The sequence below is a fragment of the Sycon ciliatum genome, chromosome 6, assembly GCF_964019385.1.
Source record: "Sycon ciliatum chromosome 6, ocSycCili1.1, whole genome shotgun sequence".
NCBI classification, from domain to species: Eukaryota; Metazoa; Porifera; class Calcarea; order Leucosolenida; family Sycettidae; genus Sycon; species Sycon ciliatum.
In genome coordinates this window covers 5,565,547-5,588,671 of record NC_088648.1, presented here as the reverse complement: position 1 = coordinate 5,588,671, position 23,125 = coordinate 5,565,547, and the positions used below count along the sequence as shown (strand labels likewise).

The window sequence follows — 23,125 nt, the reverse complement described above, 5'->3', positions numbered from 1 at the left end:
TGGCTGAAAACTCTAACACACGCTGTGGGGGAGAGCTCTTCTGCATTCTCAGTACGTGACCAAGGAACTCCCAACGCCGTTGGTCAATCTCGAGCGAAATTGGTGCTGAGCCGCAGATGTCGTACAGATGCTTGTTGGTAATTGTGTTCGGGAACTTAACATCAGCCATTGTTCTCAGATGCCTTCGATGAAAGGTGTCAATCCCTCTGGTGGTGGCATCTGTGAGACCCCATGTTGCACAGTTGTACAACAGCACTGGCTTCATATAGGTATTGTACAGCGCAACTCTAAGCAGTAGTGAGGTAGATTGATGCTTGAAGAGTGCGTACAACGAACAGAATGCCTGGGTTGCTAGGGCCTTTCTGGCTTGGACATCTTGCGCTGAGCCTAGCCGTGATCCCAGCGACTTTGCATTTCTCCATGCTTCGGAACCACGCTCCTCCAAATCATCAGCCAGGTATATCTTTGTTCGTTCAGTTTTGGAGGTGTTAACGGTGAGGTCATGGCTTGGGAGGGTCTCTGCACATTGATCATGAACGTCCTCTGGCTCTTGCTCATCAGTTCCAATGAAGTCTAGATCATCCGCGTACTGCAGTTCAGGTGGTAGGATGTCGTCAGGAGGGGAGTCAGATCTGACACCTCGCAGTGCACTCTCAAAGTAGCATGTAAACAGAATCGGACTAAGACTGTCACCCTGTGGTGTGCCAACATTTGACCTAAAAGGGGGCGCTGTTTTCCCCTGCACACGTACCTGAAGGGTGGTATCTGACAGAAGAGTGTGGACTAAGGGTAGCACATCCGGCGTGGTAGGAGCAACGCTGACAATCGTGCTAAGGAGATCTGAGCGGTGTGGCGTGTCGAAGGCCTTCGAGAGATCTATGCCGAGCCTGTATAGAGACCATCGCTTCGTCTCAGCAATGCTGCTGAGGATCCGTAGAGTGAACACCACATCAGTTGTGGCCCGGCCCCGTCGGTACGCGCTCTGGGATGAAGGGAGGTAGTCCTCAACTTCTGAGGAGATCCTTGCCAGAGTGATGGTCGAGAGAATTTTGCACACACCATTGAGTAGGACTATGGGGCGTAGACTTGTGCAGGGTCCTCTTGGCTTTCCTGGCTTCTGCAAGGGTATAAGCAGCCCCGATCCGATGGCAGGATCTGGTGTTGATGACTCTAGTGAACTCTGGAGGATCTTGATGACGGCAGATGATAGACCTGGGGACACACCATACTTCAGTAGCTCATTGTGGACACCATCAGGGCCTGGAGAACGCCTATTCTTCAGCCTGCTCATGGTTTTGCAGACCTCCGACTGTGTAACCTGTGTAACGACCACATCACCCTTGCTCGGAAGGGATTCCGCACTGGAGTGAGAAAACTGTGTCTGAAAGTGACCTGATATAAGTTCCGCTTTCTGCTCTGGACGATTTACCAGAGCGCAATCGCTGTTCTGAACGTGGATCTCTGTGGGTTTCCTTCTTAGAGACTTGACCGCAGCATGCATCTTTGCTGTATCATTTCTCATTGTCTCTATTTCTGCAGCCCTTGACTCCAGCTTGGATATTGATCTCTTCTTGATCTCTGACCGTAACTCGTACAGGACCTTGTTGCGCTGTGCTTTAAGCTGTGACGTCACGTTGACATTGATCGAGGCCTCTATCTTGATGCGCAGTGATTTCTGCTGACTGGAGAGTGTGCTGATTTGTGGGTCATCCATGATGTAGTTTGGATGGTGTGCGGTGGCATCACTCACTCCGAGCACTTCCTCTGCCGTTGTCTTAATGATGGTGGCGAGATTGTCCCAAGAATCCGCTGCTGATGTTGTGATCGCAGTTTCTAGCTTCTGTTTGTATTCATCTTGCAGTGCGTTGTTGCCTGGTAATTTGTCAACTAAGATCCTGGGGTTCTTCTTACGTCGGACGAAGCTGGCTCTGCGGATCTGTCACACCTTAGTTGATCCAAAATAGAAATCTGAAGTCAACTTAGTACTCCCTGGCCGTTTTTGACGTCATCACTTTCAAGCCCTCTTACGTGAAGAATGCAAAGCAGTTCCATTGGATTCTGATTTAACAATTTGAAAAAAAGGAATTCTGTTTTCTAATTAGTGCTAGTAGCAGCCTAGCAGGACGAACATGTTCACACATTAGAGCACTGGGGGTGCCTGCAACACCTTGTGGAGTGGCTGCTTCCTGCACGCATCGCGACCAAATCCACCGCCGCTCGTCTTCCTTTGGAAATGCGTCTTGCACAAAGCGCATGACATGGATAGACTGGCATGGTCGTCCAGCCAGGGTGACCTTTCTTCCAAGAGTCTTAGAAAGCGTAAGTTCTTTTTCTCTTCGTTGCGGGCTCCATCGTCCAAATCACCAGTCGGCTGAAAACTTGCAACTGTGTCAAAAGCTATAGCCAAAATAACACTTAGTTACGCTTTTGACTGCCTGCCCCATCGACTTTGAATGTCCTGACTTCCTGCTCGCCGCTGGCCAGATCGCGCTCGAACCAGTTGACCCCAGTTGACCCTAGCCGAGTTTCTGTCGCTCGCAGACTGTAGACTGTGTGTGTGGTTGCGCTAGATTTGCAACAGACGGGCTCCGCGAGTCGTAAAATACCGGTATTTTAGGAATCCATGGTCAGTTTGAGACATTTTTCAGCCGGGTCAGACTGGACCCGGTGCTATCTGTTCAGCCAGGTCGTGAAGTTCCCCAGCCGGGCGCGTGACCCGGCTGACCCGGCTCTCCAGCAGGCCCTGATAAGTCGCACCTTTTTACACTAAAATTCAAGGACAAAAAAGGGGTGCGACTTACAATCGAGCGTGACTTACTACTGAAGTCAATATATCAAATCAATATTGCTCAAACCTGAAAATGGGGGTGCGACTTATAATCGGGGAAATACGGTACTTTTAAAGTGTACAGGCAGGGGTGGTCAAACTGCACTACAGGGTTGATCTGTGCTGTACGCACAGCTGCAGAGTCGAACGTTTTTTGGCAGAGAAAGCTCTTTTTCACTTGTTTTTGTGCCATCCAGGGATTTTGAGAGAAATCCAGGGATTCTGCATGTCTTGTCAAGGGATTGAGATGGTGGTGGTTGGTCAGTATGGCAGCATTAATTAGACTAAAGAAATTGTCGAAAAGGGGACTTGTAGCAGACTGGATACAGCTATGGACGAATACTGATAGTTTTAGCCTATATACGTGGACAAGAGGAAGGGTGTTTGTGTGTGCAATCAAAGGAGCAGTAGCGGTAGCAGTTAGTGCCAGTAAAATAGACCGGACCCCTGCATTGGCCATACGCTCCAGACGACGGAGTGCATGCTGAGAAAGAGCTGGGCAGAAGACATTGCTAGCATAGCAGAGTCTGGTCTAGATCATGCCAATGTACCAAATACGGCGGGCATTCACTGTCAAGCCATGTCCATGCCGCCATAGCTTACCAATTGCTTGTCGGGCTTTCTGTGCGAGGTGATCGACAAGTGCATCCTAGCACATGTTGTCATCCACGTAAACTCCAAGATACTTCACACAATGTACAACTTGTAAAACGTCCTGACAACAACGTACTGGATGGTGGATGTCTTGCAGACCACGGGACTTTATGAACATAACTTGTGTCTTCTTGGTGCTCAAATGTGGACCTAGATCACCCAACCAGGCAGAAACAATAGTGAGTCCATCAGTCAGAGATGAGCATATGGCTTGTGACTCACGACTCGAGTCCTGTGGCTAGTGATCTGTTGAAGATCAAAGTCAATGTAGGTGCCAGTTCATGTGCACAATCACCCAGCACAATGCCTGGTATTGTATTACTACGCACACACACACACTCTCTCTCTCTCTCTCTCTCTCTCTCTCTTTCTCCCCCTTTCTCTGTCTCTCTCTATATTTTTATCATAAAACACAAGTAGCATCTTCATCATCCACAGTCCTTCAATATGGAATCCACATTCTGCCCTCTCCATATTTTTAGTACAGAATAATATAGCTGACAAAGTACCTTTTTTTGCTTCACATTATCATAATTCATCAATTAGTAGGAGCCGTGGTTGGCTCTGGCCATCCCGGCAAGAAGGCAGACATGCCTGTTCGATTGGTGAATTAAAATTAAAATACCATACCTGTCGCTTTATGGAGGTTCACACTTTCTAGGCGCTTGCACACATCACTAATAGTGACGGGCTGGAACACATGAAGGTGTCTGGCGTATGAGGGCCCTTGGGAACCATTAACTGTCAAGGCCTGCTTACATCATGAACAATGTTCCCAAAGAATTCTCCTACTTCCTCAACTGACGCCTTTGGTTGCTGTCTAGGTGCCCGCCTACCAGACAGCGTTCAACACTTGCCACAGCTTGCGCTGATCTGAAGTAGCACATTTCCGGACAAAGAATTCATGTTGGAGGAATCTGTCGAGTCGGCTAGCTTGTGCACGAGCAATGCGCTGATGCTGCCTTAAGGCGTCATTTCCTTGGTCTCGGATCAAGCGCTGATGCAGACGATTTCGCTCACGGACAATGCCAATAAGTTCACCTGCCAACCATGGACATGCACGTCTTTTCTTTCTTGTTCTGGATACAATTGGTGTATGTATGTCAATACCAACAGTGATGGTGCTGGGCCAGGCAGAAGCAGATGCTAAGGTGAAAGGTGTGTAGACGGTTACTAAGATCAGCCAAGATAGAATTTGACAGATATGAATCAAAATATAGTTTAAATAGTATGCATAACTTAGAATCCCTCCATTTCAGACGTACCCTCATCACTATTACAATTCTTTTCAAATACATCCACTTTCAACCTCATATATTATCCCTTTTTGATATCAATATTTCTCGTAGTGAACACAGACCGGACAAGCTTGTTTTCAACTCTCATGGGAAATTTTCATCTTCCCTTTTCTTACATAAAATCGGCAAATACCTTCCACCCAAGATTACCGCCATAGATTCTGTTTCAGAATTTCGGACACAATTTCGCGCTCATTATAAACAGCATATATTTGCCTGCACCAGTCGTTTCACTAGTATAATTATCATTTTCACTGTTAGGAGATCCCCCGATAGGTTATGTCTTTGGGAAATCCTTTTAAAAATAATAATATATAAGGTCTTCGGAGAGTTTAAATGTGCTCAGATGGTGCAACAGATCTGCCCTAAATCAGGGCCAATGAATCTGATGAAGCTGCCTGCAACTGACAGCGATGTTGCTCCTCTTGGCAGATGAGGTCAGGTATACAGGGAGTTTGGCTACTACGGAAAAGTGATCACTGATGTCTACAGTAGCAATCTTCCAGGTTATTGGCAAATCTGCTTCGGCAAGCAGTAAGTCGAGAGTACTGCTGGACATCGCTGTAATTATAGTGGGAGACGTTACATAATAATTGGTGAGGTTGCATCAAGTTAGAATGTGCTGAAAGGTGTGCTGCAACGGAAGAGTCTGTGGGGCAAAGGCAACATTGAAACCACCCACCAAGATCGTGGAGGTTTGACGTCCTTCCACTGCTCACTCTCCTATACCTTTAAAATCTGTCCAAAATTGCACTGGAGCTGATGGAGGACGGTACCCACATCCAAAGAGTGTAGTTAGGCCATTGCTGAGAACCTCCAACCAAAGAAGCTCCATCTCGGGTATTAGCAGGTCAACTCGGGCACTCACAGTCGGACATTTGTGGTGGTATATGGCAACACCCCCACCTTTCCTGCCGATTCTAACCTTCAGCCTTAGGGAGAAGCCTGGAATGGTGACTTCGCCATTGTAACAGTTTTCCCCTGTTCGCTATAACTTTACACTCCCTCGCACCTCATGCATCTTACGCCTGTCTATTAGCACCTTCATTGGCGCCATTGCCATATGTATACTATCACCTTTTGCATATAACTGGTTGAGGCATGCTCAACCAGGCCTCTTACTTTTCAAGTTCGATTAAACCTGTTACACTGGTAGCAGAGGATGGTTACTACTCTGCTTTTGGTAGGTGTTCTAGTTGCGCTGCTTACGCTCCTCGTACTCGTCGTTCGGCTGATAAACGATATCAAGATCGCTCAGCGCGTTAGCCAAGGAAACCGAATGATACATCCGAACTCGGAACCGTGGGAGCCAACACCCCGCCTTACGAAAGAGCCGCCTGTGTTTGGATGAGATTCCGCTACATTCAAAGAATGGACGTTTGCAATGGACATGGCCCTACGGTCGCTGGCACTCCCAAATGCGGCACAGAGAGTCGACAACGCGGCAGGATTTTTGACTGGAAACGCTCGTCTTTGGTTGATAGCGACATTGGAAGCTAACCAAGCGTTTTCCGACTGGCCTTCTCTGAAAGTGGCACTTGGCGATGTGTACGGACCACGGCACAATGAGAAAACATTGCGTATGGGACTAATTTCCGCAGCGCAGCATGGGTCGCTGGACGCATACATTGCTGCTTTCACTCGCCTCAGCCTGCAAGTGCCGGAAATCGACCACCACACCAGAGCACTGCTGTTCGTCTGGGGTCTAGTGCCGCACATCCAGCGACAGGTCATGCGTGAGCATCCACGTTCCCTTGAGCAAGCTGTCATGGCAACAAACACTGTGGAGCAGTCGTCAGGGCCACCGGCGTCGGGGCCACCAGCCAGTAGAGTCGCGTTCAGTGCCCAGCTTCCGTGGCCAGGGCCTCCGCAAGCTGACGGACCAAGAGTGTGTCCATTTGCAAGCAATTGGACACTGCTTTGCTTGCAGGAAGCCATGCCACCTTGCTAAAGACTGTACTGAGGGTGGACAGCGCTACCCAAACGCTGGTCGCCAGTAAGAAAGGGGGTGTGCTTACTGGCGACGACCCAAGCACCCACGAAGTTACCAGTCGCTAACCGGTTCGGAGCTCTGGAGGTTGAAGACGTTGCTCTCCAGGAACCTACGGACCCGGAGACACCCATAGCTGTAGGAAATTGTCCCGTTGCAGAAAGGTGTCATGTCAGCAACGTCAGCGTCGGTAATGAACCTGAACACGACCTACTGCGCGTACAGGGAAAGATTGGCGGTCGTCGTGCAGTGATGCTGATAGATTCCGGTTAGACGCATGACCTCAGTGCAGACGGTTTTGTTGAAAAGCATCATCTTGACACGGATGCAAGCTCAGAAATGCTGAGCGTAACATTGGCGGACGGCTCGACCAGCGAGGTCCCGCTGATTTCCACACGCTCGCTAAAGGTGACAGTCGGGGTCTTCAGTGAGGAACAGCACCTTACTGTGTATCCCTTGACTCGCTACGACGCTATTCTTGACAAGCCGTTGCTTACAAGGAACAACCCCAGCATCAACTTCCGTACGAACGAAGTTCAGTTGGACAGTGAGCCCTTTGTTGCCAAATTGCCTTCAGCTAACCCGCTGACAGCCGACCGGCCAACTGTGGAAAGCATGTTTATCAGTGGCCGACAAGCTCGTCATGCCCCGAGGAGTGGAGCAGACGGGTTTCTTGCGTGGGTCCAGGGGCGTCACACACGGTACGACCACTACGACCATGGTCGTACCACTTTTCGTCCAGGATGGTCCACCCAATTCATCCGAAAAAGCAATAAAAAAATTCAAGGATCTTCGGACTTGTGCAAAACATCGCAAATGTTACTTTCATTGCAAGGAGCATACAGACTTGATGCCTAGCACTAGCAGCTAGCTATTGCCCAAGACTCCAGGCGGCTATCCATTACGATAGGCGGTTGGAGTCCCGGTTAGAGACAACCAGACGATGGATTCCTCACGGACGCATTCACTGCAAACTAACGTTACTTGACGGAAACAGAGCTGAGCTGGCGGCGATCACTGGGTCCAGAACTAAAATTTTCCAAGATCTACCATGTTACAATGGCGATCAGCACGTCAAGAGACACTACATGTATGTCAATTGTCAGCTACAACATAATAATTATATTCTTTCCACAACGACACCTGCCTAGTACCTCTGGCTCCTGACGATCTACTGCAAGCGGATTCGAAAATGCATTACACCCGCGAACGCAGCGCTTGTCAACGGAAAAGGGAAGTGCTTCATTTTCCGAAGCTGAAAAGTGTTCGGACTGCTGCTCCACGGCGGCAGAATATTCTGCAGCTGTTCACCGACACGACCCGCTTCACCTATTATAACGATTTACGATCGTTTCGTTCCCCGAGTTTTCTGGTAGCAGCAACAAGAATTTCGTCCGCGACGACAGGACGAAAGTCTCTCGCAAACTAAAGTCCTGTTGCCACGAAGACAGAGAAGATTCCGCAAGCGCTTTCTTCTGCTTCCATTGTTGTAGCTGTCCGGTCCACTGGCAGATCTTTCAATCCCACCGAACAAAAACAAAGCCAAAGGATCTTCTTCTCTCTCTAAAAACAACTAAAATAATTACTTCGCGACTGTCCAGGCCGGACGTGTACGTGTACATAGTGTACGTGACGCGGCAGACTTTTGCAGGACACGACATATTCGACATACGTTTTTGCATAGCCGCTGGCGCTAGAACGCGCAGCAAGCTTGGACTTCGGATTTTGCGATTTTTTCGAGGGCAATGGCCCTGAATCATTGAATGGGTTCCATTTGCCTTGCTTGGCTACCTACGATGTACAGAAAATACCAAAAATCCATGAGAAGTATGTTTTTGGAGCTGGAGTGGGGTTGTCTACTAAGTGCTTGTAGGGGAACCCTCCTTTGCGGCTGTAGAGTGCTAAAACGTGGCCTGTTAGCCGAAAAATCCTTATTTTTTTCTCAGGGGGACACCCCCGGACCCCCGGTCGTACCACTCCCAGCAACCCTGTGACGCCCCTGCTGCAAACGAGGGGAATCGTTCCTTACCACTACTCCAGGAATCAGAGCAACAGGACATCCAGAACCTGCTCAAGAGGTACCAAGATATATTTCCAGACGAGCTGCCGAATGAGCTTTCACCGAAGAGACCAGTCGACCATGAAATCCAGATAGAAGGTGGAGCCAGACCACCGTCTCGACCCGCCTACCGCTTGCCGAAACCAGAGATGGACGAGCTCCAGTCACAGCTGTCAGAATTACTTGAGAAGGGATTCATTGAGCCAAGTAAGTCGCCATACGGTGCACCTATGTTTTTTGTGAAGAAGTCGGATGGTACTCTGAGAATGGTGGGCGATTAGCGAGAATTGAATAAAATTTCGATCAAAAAACAAAACCTGTCTTCCTAATATTGATGACTTATTCGACACGATCCAGGGCAGTGCATATTTCTCCAAGTTGGACTTGCGGTCGGGGTACAATCAAATCATAATTCAAGACTCGGATGTTTTTAAGACGGCCATTAATACGCCGTTCAGCCACTTCCAATTTAGAGTCATAGGATTCGGGCTGACTAATGCCCCGCCCACCTTTCAGTCACTCACGAACTCTATTCTGCAACCGAATCTCCGAATATTCGTTGTAGTATTCTTGGATGACATTCTAGTTTTCAGCAAGACCTGGGAAGATCATCAGCATCATCTTCAAACAGTTCTAGAAACACTTAAAATAGTGAGCTGTATTGCAAACAGTCTAAATGCGAATTCGGCGTGAGAGTTCTCTTCTTGGGGTATAAAATCAAGGGCACATCAATTTCCCCTGATCCCAAGAAGATAAGTGCTGTGGAAACATGGCCAACTCCGTCGTCAGTAACTGATGTGAGGAAGTTTCTTGGCTTTGCAAACTATTTCCGAAGGTTCATAGATTGACACTCGACCATCTCTCGTCCATTAGAAGAAATCACCGGAAAAAAGTCACGCTTTGAAGGGAGCGCTGCTAGACAGAAGGCATTCGAGTCTCTTAAATCAGCATTACTCGAGGCGCCAGTGTTACAACTGGCCGATGTTGAGAAAAGCTTCACGGTAGAAACTGACGCAAGTGACTTTGCCGTGGGGGGTGTGCTCCTGCAGCAGGGAGAAGATATGGATTTGCATCCCGTAGCCTATTGTAGTCGGAAACTGTCAGCTGCAGAACGCAACAATACCGCGGCCGAGAGGGAAGCGTTGGCTGTGGTATTTGCATTTTAATGTCAAAGTGGCGGAATAGATAGATTCTCCAGCACTTTAAAAAGTGCTGGAGAATCTATCTATTCCGCCACTTTGACCTGATAACTGATAATATGGGTGTTGTCAATTTACGAACCAAACCGACCCTCACCAAGCGTGAGGCAAGATGGGTAGAGTTTTTACCTGACTATGACTTTACGGTCTTTCACAAACCAGGAAAGAAAAACATTGCCGATCCGCTTTCACGCCGTCCAGATCTGTTCAGTGATTCTGAAATAGGCGGGTCATCCTATCCTCCTAACATTCAGTTGAAAGCCATAGAGCATACCCTAGAGATTAATCCAGACATAGCGCAGTTAATTGTCAACGGTTACAAGCGCGACAAGGATCTTGCTCCCATTATCAGAAGACTGAAAAATTCAAGCCATGGCAATCTGCACGACCATTACCTTCTAAATGAAACACCCGGTTATCTTTATCTCAGATCTTCACCACAGAACCGGTTATGCATTCCAAAGAGTAGCAAACTCGCCCTGCTTCAAGAATACCATGACTGTGTGACTGCGGGGCATCCCGATCGAGATCGCACATATTTCAGACTTGCTAGATATTTCTATTGGCCCAGAATGGGACTGGATGTAAAGGCGTTTGTCAAGTCATGTGACCTCTGCTAACGATTTAAAGGTGGCCAGCTAAAAACTGGTCTCTTGCAGAATTTACCAGTGCCCAGTCAGCCGTGGGCAGACATCTCGATGGATTTTATCATGGGTTTGCCTAGGACCGATACAGGTCATGATGCTATATATGTACAAGTATTTGTAGACCGCTTGATAAAGTGTGTACATGTAGCACCTACTTCCTCTACTATTGACGCTAAAGGAAGTGCTGATCTGTATATTCAACATGTATTTCGACTGCATAGTTTGAGTTCTAGTATTGTATGTGATCGTGATCCAAGATTTACTACAACATTTTTTCAGGAATTGTTTGATCGCTTAGGAACGAAACTAGCATTTAGTACTGCCAATCACCCTCAGACAGATGGCCTAACTGAACGAGTAAACAGAATAGTAGAGGATGTGCTGAGGGCTTTTGTAAATCATAAGCAAGATAACTGGGATATGCTCCTACCTCCCTGTGAGTTTTCTATCAACAGCGCTACTCAATCATCTACAGGAAACACACCGTTCTTCTTTTAAAAATTATGGTCTAAATCCCAGAGCGCCACCCGACTTCCTCAACCCTATTGAGGGAGGCAGAGATTCAGCTGATTGGTTGCAAGCAAGACAAGACGCGGTCAAGATCTCACAAGATGCGCTAGTGGCAGCTCAAGCTTGTCAGGCCTTCTATGCAGATTGGACAAGGGTCGAGGGAAAGCTGAAGGTGGGAGATTTGGTAATGGTCTACCGGGATTTCCTCCTAACTCCTGAAGCTCGGGACCGACCATCCCATAAATTACGCCCCACGTGGTTTGGCCCCTTTCCTATAACCCAGGTGGTCGGCCCGAATGCCTACAAGCTCAAGTTGCCTCATACCAGCCGCTGTCACCCGGTAGTTAATGTGTCGGCACTCCGTGCCTACCAGAAGAATGCTATTCCTAATAGGAGACAGCCTACACCTCCGCCTATCACGGAGCTTGATGGTCATGCCCGCTATGTGGTGGAGAACATTCTCAGTCACCGCCACCGGCAGAATCAGCTTCAGTACCTAGTCAAGTGGCAAGGCTACTCTGATGCCACTTGGGAGCCTGAACATTATTTGTTGAATGAATCTGGTAATGACATTGTTCCACTTCAGAAGTACAAAACCTTGGCTTCTGCCCGCTGAGTTTTGCAGTTGAACTTCTAGTTTTCACCTTACACCTTTTTTTGAGCTTATTACACTTTTATTTGCATGGAGTTTCAGTCGTCTTATTGTGTTACTTCAGTGCGAACCCTTTTTTCGTCTTGCACGTGTTTGCGCTTATTGTACTCTATTCCACTTGAGCATTTGGGTTATAAGCTCCTTCCTCTCCATAGGAGAGGGATGATGTAACAGTTTTCCCCTGTTCGCTATAACTTTACACTCCCTCGCACCTCATGCATCTTACGCCTGTCTATTAGCACCTTCATTGGCGCCATTGCCACATGTATACTATCACCTTTTGCATATAACTGGTTGAGGCGCGCTCAACCAGGCCTCTTACTTTTCAAGTTCGATTAAACCTGTTACAGCCATCAGTCACGGAAGTGTCAAACCAAGTCTCAGCTACTCGTCAAACACGAGCATGTTTCGCGTGGTCAAGACGGAGCTCTAACCCAGCCCTCCCTTCGCATTGCCATTTCATGGCTTGCTAATGGTCCCTATTATCACTCATCACCCTCTGGCTTGGCTTGTCTTTCTTGTCTGCACTCGCCATTATTATTATCCTGGCTTTCCTACTTGAATGATCTATTACATTGGTGACGAAGTGAGGCTGGGAGCCAGAAATTTCTTTTTGGAGCCAAGGAGGACATCAATTCGTTGAAAGAAGTAGTGGCAGCATCGAGTGAAAAGCCCTTCTCTCGTGGCTCGCCGGCCTGGAACAGTGTACTCGTACTCCTGAATTTGCCTACTAACTACGAGGCCAAATGGAAGCCGATAACCATTCCGTACACTTGGAGATAGAACGCATTTGCTGGTGGAGGCGCACATCCGGCAGAAGAACTACAGCGCCAGACCAACCAGTACATCTGAGGATTCATGCTATCGGAAAAGTGCAGAAGCACTACTCCAGGGTAATTGCATGCATCCACTGCCGGCTATTACTTTTAAACGCTTTGCGCTTCTTCGTGCCCCCCCCCCCCCCCTGCCTGCCTGCCAACGTGGAGCTCCTCGCCCCATCTTCACTCCCCCGTAACAGCTTCCTCGGTTGCCGAGGCTAGGCTCCGATAAGTGAATTATCCTCCTAGAAAAGACTGCTGTACTTGCTTATTATTAGTTTTTTCTTTTATAATTGTTATGGTAATCAAGAATACTAATTGTGCGGTAACTATGCATTCGGCGACCTGACACCTAGCTCCAAAACTTCTCCAAGGCGCAAACCAACAACCTTCAAACTATTTTCGCACTATTTTTTTGTCTACCGTCCTGCTTTCGTTTCGCGTGGATATTTTCTCAGTACAGTCGTATGAAGTTGTTTTTTTAATCTTGAAGTACTGCGGTACCAGAAAAGCGGTACTAGCTGAGTTCAGACTTTTCCCATTCCAACTCCGTCAAACTTATGAAAACTCGCCCACTTCGTACAATGGGTTATAAGTACTAATAGTATTTTATCTTTAGAAGTTTACATCTGAGGATTCCAATGCGATCGCGAGGAACTTTGAAATTACGAGCGCCATTCTGCTCTGTTCCTGTGGCAACGTCGTCAATCCATATCACGTCACGCTAAATGCTAGTCATGTGTGCAAAACACGTATCCTGCACCTCAATCGATGCGATCAAGTACGTCAAAAGGCCTACGTTGTAGCGTTTGTAGTGTGGTGCTAAAGGTCCCTATTACCTTCTATCACTTCCCTGCTATTTCTCGCATCATTATGGCTCTAGAGGTTAGTGCAACTTCGGCGATAACTGGGGAAATTATAGTTCTAGCTGTTTCTTATAACCCCTTGCTCTCGGATCGACAATTGTATTATTCTGAAGCCAACTTTCACAGTGTCCACCATTCTGCATTTTGATGGACAGGGACACAGCCATCCAGACATTGTGAAAATATTCTAATTATGTGAAAGCATGTAGGGTTGGCTGGAAACCGCTCCGTTCATTAGAAACTTGCCTACTGTGTACTTTCCAGTGGTGCAAAAACCATTAGTGAATGGAACGGAAAGCAGCTGAGAAAGCGCTTACCCATTGAGCTGTTTATCCCCCCGTGTTTTTTTTTGTGCGTTTCATTCGCTCATATGTCTCAATGTGTCTTGATGGATTCGTTTGCCAATACGATGTAGTTATCCATGGCTATTGTTCAAGTGCGATCAATTTAACAAATGGAGTTGTCCATGTCTCCAATACACACGTTGGAGCTGAGGCAAATGGTACATGTAATCAAGGTTACCTCCCATCGAATAACTCAACAATGACATGCCAGGAACAGAATGCAACCCATGGTGTGTGGGATAATCTTCTAAGCTGCAACCGTAAGTCAGGCATTTCCGTGTTGAAGTGTAACAGTAGTATGCTGCATCCACAGCTTTGCTTATGCTGAATGCCTCAGGTCAGAAGAGAGAGGAGAGAAAACAGGGAGTTAACACCTAATACTCGGGTAAACTGTACTTGCTGTAGCGTCACAGTAACATGAAAAGACCAGAACTTCATGGGCATGGCACATTTTTTATTGTTACAGTCTAGGCAGTTTTATCTGGACCTCAAGTGTCAAGTCCCCTCACTCCACCAGGCAACTTGCAGGGGACCATTGACCCTGTGACTGTTGGTGTCCTCCGACACTTTTTTCGACATCCGATCAGAAAATTCCAGTCATTTGGAGAACATGAGGCGTTGGCTGCACACAGCACTGTCCATGGGGTTTTGGGGTTTTAGGGTTTTAGGGATTTTGAGTAGTTGAAGGTGCCCACAGTGAACTGTCTGTGTGATATAAAAGAAATTATTTTTGAAAAAATGAGAAGAACCACATGAGAACAAGGTGTGCAGCAACTGTATACGACTGTAACAAGATGATAAACGGACAGGAAGTGCGATAATAGAGCACAAAACTGAAAGGCTACTGAGAAATTCAGCTGTTGATTTGGGCACTGGAGATGTGTTAGAGCTAGGTCTTGGGTCACTGAATGTCTCAGTAGCTTGTCAGTTTTGTGCCCTATTATCGCACTTTCTGATTGTTCATCATCTTGTTACAGTCGTGGATAGTTGCTGCATAACTCGTTCTCATTTGTTTCTTCTCTTTTTTTTACATTTATTACTGGCTCAGTATGCGAGTTTAAATTATTATTGAATTGAGCAAACTTGGGTAGTGTTCTCTAATTGAAGTGTTTATCTCCCTGTTTTCCTATTTCTTTACTTTCTTTCATGCGTCTTTCTTGCCATCGTGTTGGATTCATTTGCCCATACTTGGTTTACTACTAGGTATCTCTACATATTGCTCCACTGTGACCAGCATAATCAAAGGAGTTGTGCATGCGAACTATACACACATCGGAGCGGAGGCGAATGTTACATGTAATCACAGCTACCGTCTATCGAATAATTCCAAAGTGACATGCCAGGCATACAATGATACACATGGTGTGTGGAAGAATCTAAGCTGCAACTGTAAGTGACACAATCTACCGTACGCACTGGATAGTTCACTGTACATACTCAACTCTGCAACGAAAATACTATCGCCATGAAAAAGAGCGCTTATAGGAAAGGCCTTGAAATAGTTTTTCAGCGGTGTTTGAAATACAGTAAAAAAATGGTTGACAGCTGACAAAATAAATGCAGACTTCTCCCTCTGAATTCGAAGTTTCCGTCGAGCCATATGTCGACCCATTCAAAGGCAATTTCACAGGAGGTGTCAAAGCCAGCATTGCCATTGACTGAATCTCCCAAGCGCAGTCTGGTACGCCACTGCGATGAGGGCACAGACAAGAGTGAAGTGATCTTGGGTGGAACTTGTACAGACGTGTGACTTCGACCAGCCACTCCTTTGATAGACTGTGGAACGCTTTCCTAACATCTAACCAAGCCATTGCTAAAGTGCGGCGATGGCGTCTAGCATCCTGGGTAATCATAGTATGTATCAGCAGCTGGTCAGTGCAGCCTCCTCAGTTACGAGTGCAGCCAGTTTGGCTGGCCCAGTGAAAACCACTCAGGTGCACCCAGCTCACCATCAAGAAGCAGCTGTAATTTTCGAAGTAGGGCTGGCTGGAGGGCGGTATTTTTCTAATTCCAGAATGGTGGGATCTGGTCACGACCAGAAGCACGCCAGTGCGGCATCTTGGAGATCGCAGCAGACACTAGAAGGAGATGAAGTAGGCCAAGCACAAACTGACCTACTATTGCCGTTTGTTGGCCAACAGCAAATTTCATTCTACTTTTGGTATAGTATGAGGAGATAGTGAAAAGAACTGATATACATTGTACCATGTCAATCGGCAATTATTCATAGTCTTGGCAATCCACAAAGATGCAGGCTAGTTTTAGATGCGGCTTTTTACTACTAGCCCCGACCAGCCTCTAAACCATTTTAAGGCGGCCCTGCTCTAAAAGGGCGGAACATGATCCGAGGAACAGGTAAGGTACCCTGAAACCATGAAAACACGTGACAAACCATTTCAGCAGCAAGAAAGATATTGAGGCTCTCAAATATGAGGAGATAGTTCTGACCGATCCGTTACCGTTAACAATGGATTCCGACGGCAAATGTGCGTTCCCAGCTCTGTCGCATGGCACAGACTGGTAGCTAGAAATCCAAACTGGTGCGCACTCAGGTACACGGAACACCTTTTGACTGCTTCTTATTTTCATTGGCAGAGTGGTGATATTGTTATCTGGACCTCATATGTCCAGTCCCCTCCAGCAACCAGACAACTTGCAGGAAAGTATTGAACATTTGCATATTAAAAATCCAGGACACTGCCATGGAGATCCGGTGAAAATTACGATCATTCCAGATGATCCGGGGTGGGCTGGAGACAGCCCCATCCATGGGTTTTGAGCAGTGTTTCAGCCATGTTTGTTTGTTTGCCTTCATTCATGCATCTTCCTCAATGTGTATTGGTGGATGTCAATTACTTGCCATGCTACTGGATAGTTTATTCGCATTGCCCAAACTATATCAATGTGCCAAATGGAATTGTTCTTGTGTTCAATAATGACACTGGAGGAGAAGCAAATGTTACATGTAAAACAGGATATCGCCCATCAAATAATTCGCCAATGAAATGCCAGGAACACAATGCTACACACAATGTGTGGACCAATCTACAAAGCTGCCTTCGTAAGTTATCCGACATGCACATGCAGATACTAGACCGCTCTGAAGTACACAAACATACAGGGCACAGATTTTGGATGTATGCGGGTGCTGGCTGCGAGTGAGGCAAAGTGGCTCAACATAGAGCACTGAGTGATTGAACGCATCAACTCATTGCTGTTAAGAGTGTGCTAGCACACAGTATTTATTCCTGAAAAGTGGGCCAGTAGTGGAGGTTCTGGTTACACATAATGGTAAGGATGGGGTTGGCGGGGAAAGAATTCAGAAACCAACCAATTCTGCTGAGCAAAAAGCGGCGAAAAAACAACAACTAAACAGTTTGAGCTATCCTTTGAGCTATCCTTTGAGCTATCCTTTGAGCTACCCTTTGAGCTATCCTTTGAGCTATCCAAAATAGCCGCCTTATACAGTGTATGCTCGATAGTTGAGTTGTAAGTACGACCCAGAGCTGGGACAGGCACACAGTAGTAAGTACGACCCAGAGCTGGGACAGGCACACAGTTGTAAGGCGGTGTTTACATGAGGCGTTTCAACCCGGGTTGAGTTCGACCCGGGTCAGATTTCAACCCGCCATGTGCATAAAATGAATTGCGCGTTTACATGACGCATTGCGCTTGACCCGGGTTGAAATTTCGCCCCGGGTTGATTTCAACCCTCCCCCCAAGAGGAGGGTTGAAATCAACCCGGGTCAAGAAAATCGTACAAACGTACTTCTGTGCGTATCTCGCGCCAGGTTGGAACGGCACTGCAGATGCAAATTTCGCGCGAACCACAGGAACACCTAAGGAGACGTCTAGAACTTTGGCGAACAGCAAGCCTGCCGGAACTGCTCCGCGAGTCAACCACCATCCAGAAGCAGGTCCAGGACAGGCACCAGCCAGCCGCCCGATCGACCCCCCCTGACCTGGCAAGGGCGTTCGCCGCTAATGTGTCCTCCGGCAAACTACCATCCGCCCTCCGTCAGCTATCAAGTGGTGGCTGCAAAGGAGTTCTCAGCCTGGACACCACTGTCGGCACTGATACCACCCGTGACCTTCTTATCAGCAAACATCCGGCAGGGGAGCCGGCTGATGCAGAGTCTCTGCTCACGGGTGAGCCACCTGTTCAGCCCCACAGAGTGATGTTCTCAAGCCTGACCCGTGACGTCATCCGCCGGGCCGCCCTGCACACCCACGGCGCGGCTGGGCCATCGGGCATGGACGCTGATGGATGGCGGCGCATGTGCACCGCGTTCTCCGAAGCGTCGGATGAGCTGTGTGACTCGCTTGCAACATGCGCTCGTCGCATTGCTACCACATACGTCAACCCAGCGACACTGGAGGCGCTCGTCGCATGCAGATTAATAGCCCTTGACAAGTCGCCGGGTGTTCGACCCATTGGTATCGGCGAAGTGGCCAGGCGCATTGTCGGCAAAGCCATCCTCACTGTCACCGGGAGAGATATCCAAGATGCAGCGGGCACCCTTCAACTGTGTGCCGGTCAGGAGTGCGGCATTGAAGCTGCCATCCATGCGATGCAAGATGTCTACCGTGAGGAGGATGCGGATGCCATATTGCTCGCCGACGCTTCGAACGCCTTCAACCGGCTTAACCGTGAAGCCTGCCTACGGAACATCCGTCACCTCTGTCCCTCTATAGCGCCAGCTGTAATCAACCCCTACCGCCAACCATCCCGCCTATTCGTTGATGGAGAGTGCTTGCTATCGTGCGAGGGTACCACTCAGGGTGACCCTCTGGCCATGCCCGTATATGCGCTTGGAGTCCTCCCGCTCATCAAGAAAGTTGCAGTGCCTGGTGCGAAACAGGGCTGGTATGCGGACGATGCTGCAGCCGGTGGCAAGCTAACGCCTGTTCGCCAATGGTGGGACAATCTCGTCAGCCACGGTCCTGGGTATGGCTACCACTGCAATGCCCAGAAGTCACTCCTCCTGGTCAAGCCCTCCAGGTACGCAGCTGCTATCGAGATGTTCGAGGGGACCGGTGTGCAGGTCACGTGTGATGGTTGCCGCCACCTTGGTGCACCTTTGGGCACGGATGAGTTTATAGAACAATTTGTCCAGTCCAAGGTTGCCACCTGGTGTGAGGAAGTTGCGCAGCTCACGACCATCGCTGCATCGCAGCCACAGGCCGCCTACTCCGCCTTCACACAGGGCCTGCAAAACAAGTGGTCCTTCCTCTGCCGGACCTCCTCCATCCCGCCATCCTTGCTTGAACCGCTGGAACACGCAATCAGCGGTCGGCTCATCCCGGCCATCACGGGTCAGGCTCCACCTGGGACAACTGTTCGCTCCCTACTCTCTCTGCCTTGCCGGCTTGGGGGACTGGGTATGGCAGACCCATGTTCAGTGGCTGAACAGTACACCTCATCCCGAAGGATCACGGCTAGCCTCGTGTCTCGCCTGCTGGAGCAGGAGTCGTCTCTTGGCGACTCTCTGACTCAGCTCCGGACGGTCAAGGCGACGGTTCGGGCCGAGAAGCGGAGCGCGTTCAAGTCTATGGCTGACGCTCTTCGCTCGGATCACCGGGAGCTGGCCCCTGTTCTCGACCTGGCCTCAGAAAAGGGTGCATCCAGCTGGCTGACCTGCCGCCCCCTCAGCCGCCATGGTTTCACACTCAGCAAGGGAGATTTCCGGGATGGCCTGTGCCTCCGGTACGGCTGGACACCTCCTCGGCTCCCAAGCCTCTGCGTGTGCAGTAAGCCACTGAATGTGAGTCATGCCCTGTCGTGCCCGTTTGGTGGCTTCCCGACGCTGCGACACAACGAGGTGAGGGACATCACCGCCAGAGCTCTGAGGCAGGTCGCTCACAACGTGACAGTGGAACCCCACCTCCAGCCCGTCACCGGAGAGGCCTTCCGCCATCGCACAGCTGTCACGGAGGAGCAAGCTCGGCTGGACGTTGCGGCTAGTGGTGTGTGGGGTGGCCGATTCGAGCGCATCTTTATTGATGTACGGGTGTTCAACCCTTTTGCGTCTTCGAATCGTGCCACCTCCCTCGCTGCTAGCTACAGACGCCATGAACAGGAAAAGCGCCGGAAGTACGAGGAGCGAGTACGTGAAGTTGAGCATGCCTCCTTCGTGCCCGTTGTGCTCTCTGCCTCTGGTGGCTATGGCAAGCATGCCAATGCTCTTTTCACGCGGATCACCTCTCTCCTGGCTGAGAAGAGTAAGGAGCCATACGGGCAGGTTATCTCCTTGCTGCGCTGCCGCCTTGGGTTTGCCCTGGTGCGTTGTGGTGCTATGTGCCTGCGTGGCTCAAGGAGCATGTTTGCTCCTGCCATGCCTGAGTCCCCTGCTGTGCTAGTGGCGGCGGAGGCACGCATCCAGTGAACCTGCACAGTGCAGTGATCCTACTGAGTGACAGACTCTGTAAATACTGTATAATGATTCGTTTTTATATATGTGTTGATTCTTCACAAAATGTGTTATTTTGCCCGTACAAGAGGCTCAGCGCGGTGGGAACGCGACGCAAAAAAAAAAATTTCGCGCGAACGGATTCACGTGACCATACAGGACTGTAGAAGTGGACTTTTGGCGGCATATCAGTATTTGACCCGGGTCAACTGACTTCATGTAAACGCTCACCTCTTTTGTCTATCGTACAGACTTTCAACCCGGGCTGAACTCGACCCGGGTTGAAATTTCTCATGTAAACACAGCCTAAGAATGACCCAGAGCTGGGACAGGCACACAGTTGTAAGTACGACCCAGAGCTGGGACATGCACACAGTTGTAAGGGCCGATTCCCACTACGGTACCGTGAGTGCCGTGCCGTGAGTACCCATGGTGATTTGCTCACGTGAGGGGCAGTTTTGGCGCGAGTTCATTCCGTGGCTCCTGCCGTACCGCGCCGTGGACATTCCGGTGCCGAGGGTCTCTGGGGGGTGGAAATGGCATGCCGTGGTATTCCGTGAGGTCGAATGCAGTGAGTAGTAGGTATTTTACTACTCCCTGAAAGGAAGTTTTTTCTTTCTTTTGTATTTGTGGTACGAAGTTTTTTCTTGGCTTTTGGCTTTTCGATTGGTTGATTCTTGAGCTTTCTCCAATCATCTCCCCCGCTATTTTCCCTCAGGACAAAGTCAGAAATTGAAAAAAAATGGTGATCCGGCCTGCCGACGGAATGCACGGAATGACTGTGCGCAGGTGTAAATCACTCTCAGCTTCAAGCTCGTACCGTGGGGTACACGTGACCTACCCAAATCGTCGGCACGGCACTCACGGTACCGTAGTGAGAATCGGCCCTAAGTACGACCCAGAGCTGGGACAGGCACACAGTTGTAAGTACGACCAAGAGTACATAACCTGGTTATGTACTCTTGGTACGACCAAGAGTACATAACCTGGGTTATGTACTCTTGGTACGACCCAGAGCTGGGACAGGCACACAGACCTGTGTACGTTATACCGGCGAAAAAGTGCATGCTGCACTGAGCTGTATGAGCCAGGACAGGTGCACTGCCCTGTGTACCTTATACTATGCAGACAGTCGCATCAGGTGAAACTGTGAAACAGGGTGAGACTGTTACAGTTGCCTCCCCAGACCTAGCAATTTTCAGACTGGTATTGACCCTTTGGATATAGACAGTCCACGACACTGTCCTCGATATCCAGTTATAATATTCCCACCATTGGACAGCATGTGGCATTGTCTGCACACAGCTATATTCCAGAGTCTTGAGCACTGCGTGGGGCTGTGAGCAGCTAACATTGAGCCAGAAAGGCGAGCTTGTGTGGTCTCTGATTGAACTGCTTTTCTCCCTTTGTTGCTGCTTTTACTTTCATCTATGTTTTTTTTTTCTTTCTCTGTGTGTTTTGGTGAATGTCAATCACGTGCCATGTTGCTGGATAGTGTATTCGCGTTGCCCAAATAATGTCAATGTACCGAATGGGATTGTTAATGTGTTCAATAATGACACTGGAGGAGAGGCAGATGTAACCTGTAATACAGGATATCGCCCATCAAATAATGCTACACTGAAATGCCAGAAACACAATGCTACACACAATGCATGGATTATTCCACTAACCTGCAAATGTGAGTGACCCAACCTTTGGTTTTTAATGCTATTGGAGAAGTACTTTTATGGACCTCACATATCTAGTGTAGAGCTCTTTAATGGCAAGTAATCTAAGACATTTGAGAGTTGCACTGTTCATACTCCTCCTTGGAGTAAATATTGGCATGAGCCAAGCACAAAGAGCAACCTTCTCCCAAAAACCTGAAAACGGTCGTTGTTTGATCCGTGTAGCTAGTCAAAATATTGAATTGCTGTTTGGAGCAGAAACGTTGAAAATGACTATGAGCCGAAAGTACTCATGTACTCAGGCATCAAGCGCCGCTCTCATTTTATCTGCTCTGGCGGGCCGAGTGAATGCAGTTCCACGCGTCTTCATGTACACTGCCTTCGCTCGTGGAGGAGGCGAAAAGGAATACAGGAAAGTCTTCTTTCCAGTTTGGGAGTGGGCAGCCTACCTGTTATGAACCCTCTAAGATTCTCTAAATTGTCAGGATCGTACGACCACACGGCACGAGGACAACTCTTTTCCTTTACACAGTATATTTCACTTCATCGAATAATTAACAATGAGCACTAATAACACCAGCTATTTATAGCATGCAAAAACAGCGTACATGCAAAAACATACGCATATAAAACTGGACATAACAGCGTATACAGCAAAACACACGCAGCGCATATAGCGTATGCCATGCAGCAACATCAGCGGTACGGCGGAGTCGAAAGACAATATTGCGACGAATACAATGCCATAAGCGCGAAGGCCTTTCCCAATTGAGAACTGGCGGTTTGCAACATTCTCCCCACCAAAAGGCTTCTCACCGCCGTACAACAATGCACACAAGTCAAAAACGATCCGGGGCTCTGACTATGCGCCCAAATCGTGTCATCTCCTGCTTCCGTGGTGGTGGTAACGGTGCTGACGGTTCATACGCTGGCTGCTGAGGGACGATAGCAGGTTGAGCGGTATCTGCAAGCCCAGGAGCCACGTCCTGTGACGATACTTCTAACGGCACTAACCTTTGGATTGGCCTCAACAGGGTACTGGTACTCAACTTAACCTTGGCAACACGACGCTTACCATCTCGACCAGGGAATAACCCGATGATCCGTCCCAAACGCCAGAACTGTTTGCGCTTGGTATCATCGAGAACCAAGACAACATCACCCACAGCTAAAGGGCGCGA

General features: G+C 48.6%; 1 protein-coding gene across 4 annotated transcripts in view; it reads left to right on the top strand.

Moving 5' to 3' along the window:
• Positions 1-23,125, top strand: part of LOC135819234 (sushi, von Willebrand factor type A, EGF and pentraxin domain-containing protein 1-like) — a 149,943-nt gene that overhangs the window by 105,230 nt on the left and 21,588 nt on the right. For 3 of the 4 annotated variants that reach the window (XM_065332401.1, XM_065332402.1, XM_065332404.1), the window contains 4 exons: positions 13,936-14,124; positions 15,068-15,253; positions 16,740-16,925; positions 21,770-21,955. In XM_065332401.1, coding sequence (XP_065188473.1) covers positions 13,936-14,124; positions 15,068-15,253; positions 16,740-16,925; positions 21,770-21,955 — 747 coding nt within the window. The remainder of the gene's footprint in view (positions 1-13,935; positions 14,125-15,067; positions 15,254-16,739; positions 16,926-21,769; positions 21,956-23,125) is intronic. The other variant, XM_065332403.1, reaches the window with a different exon arrangement.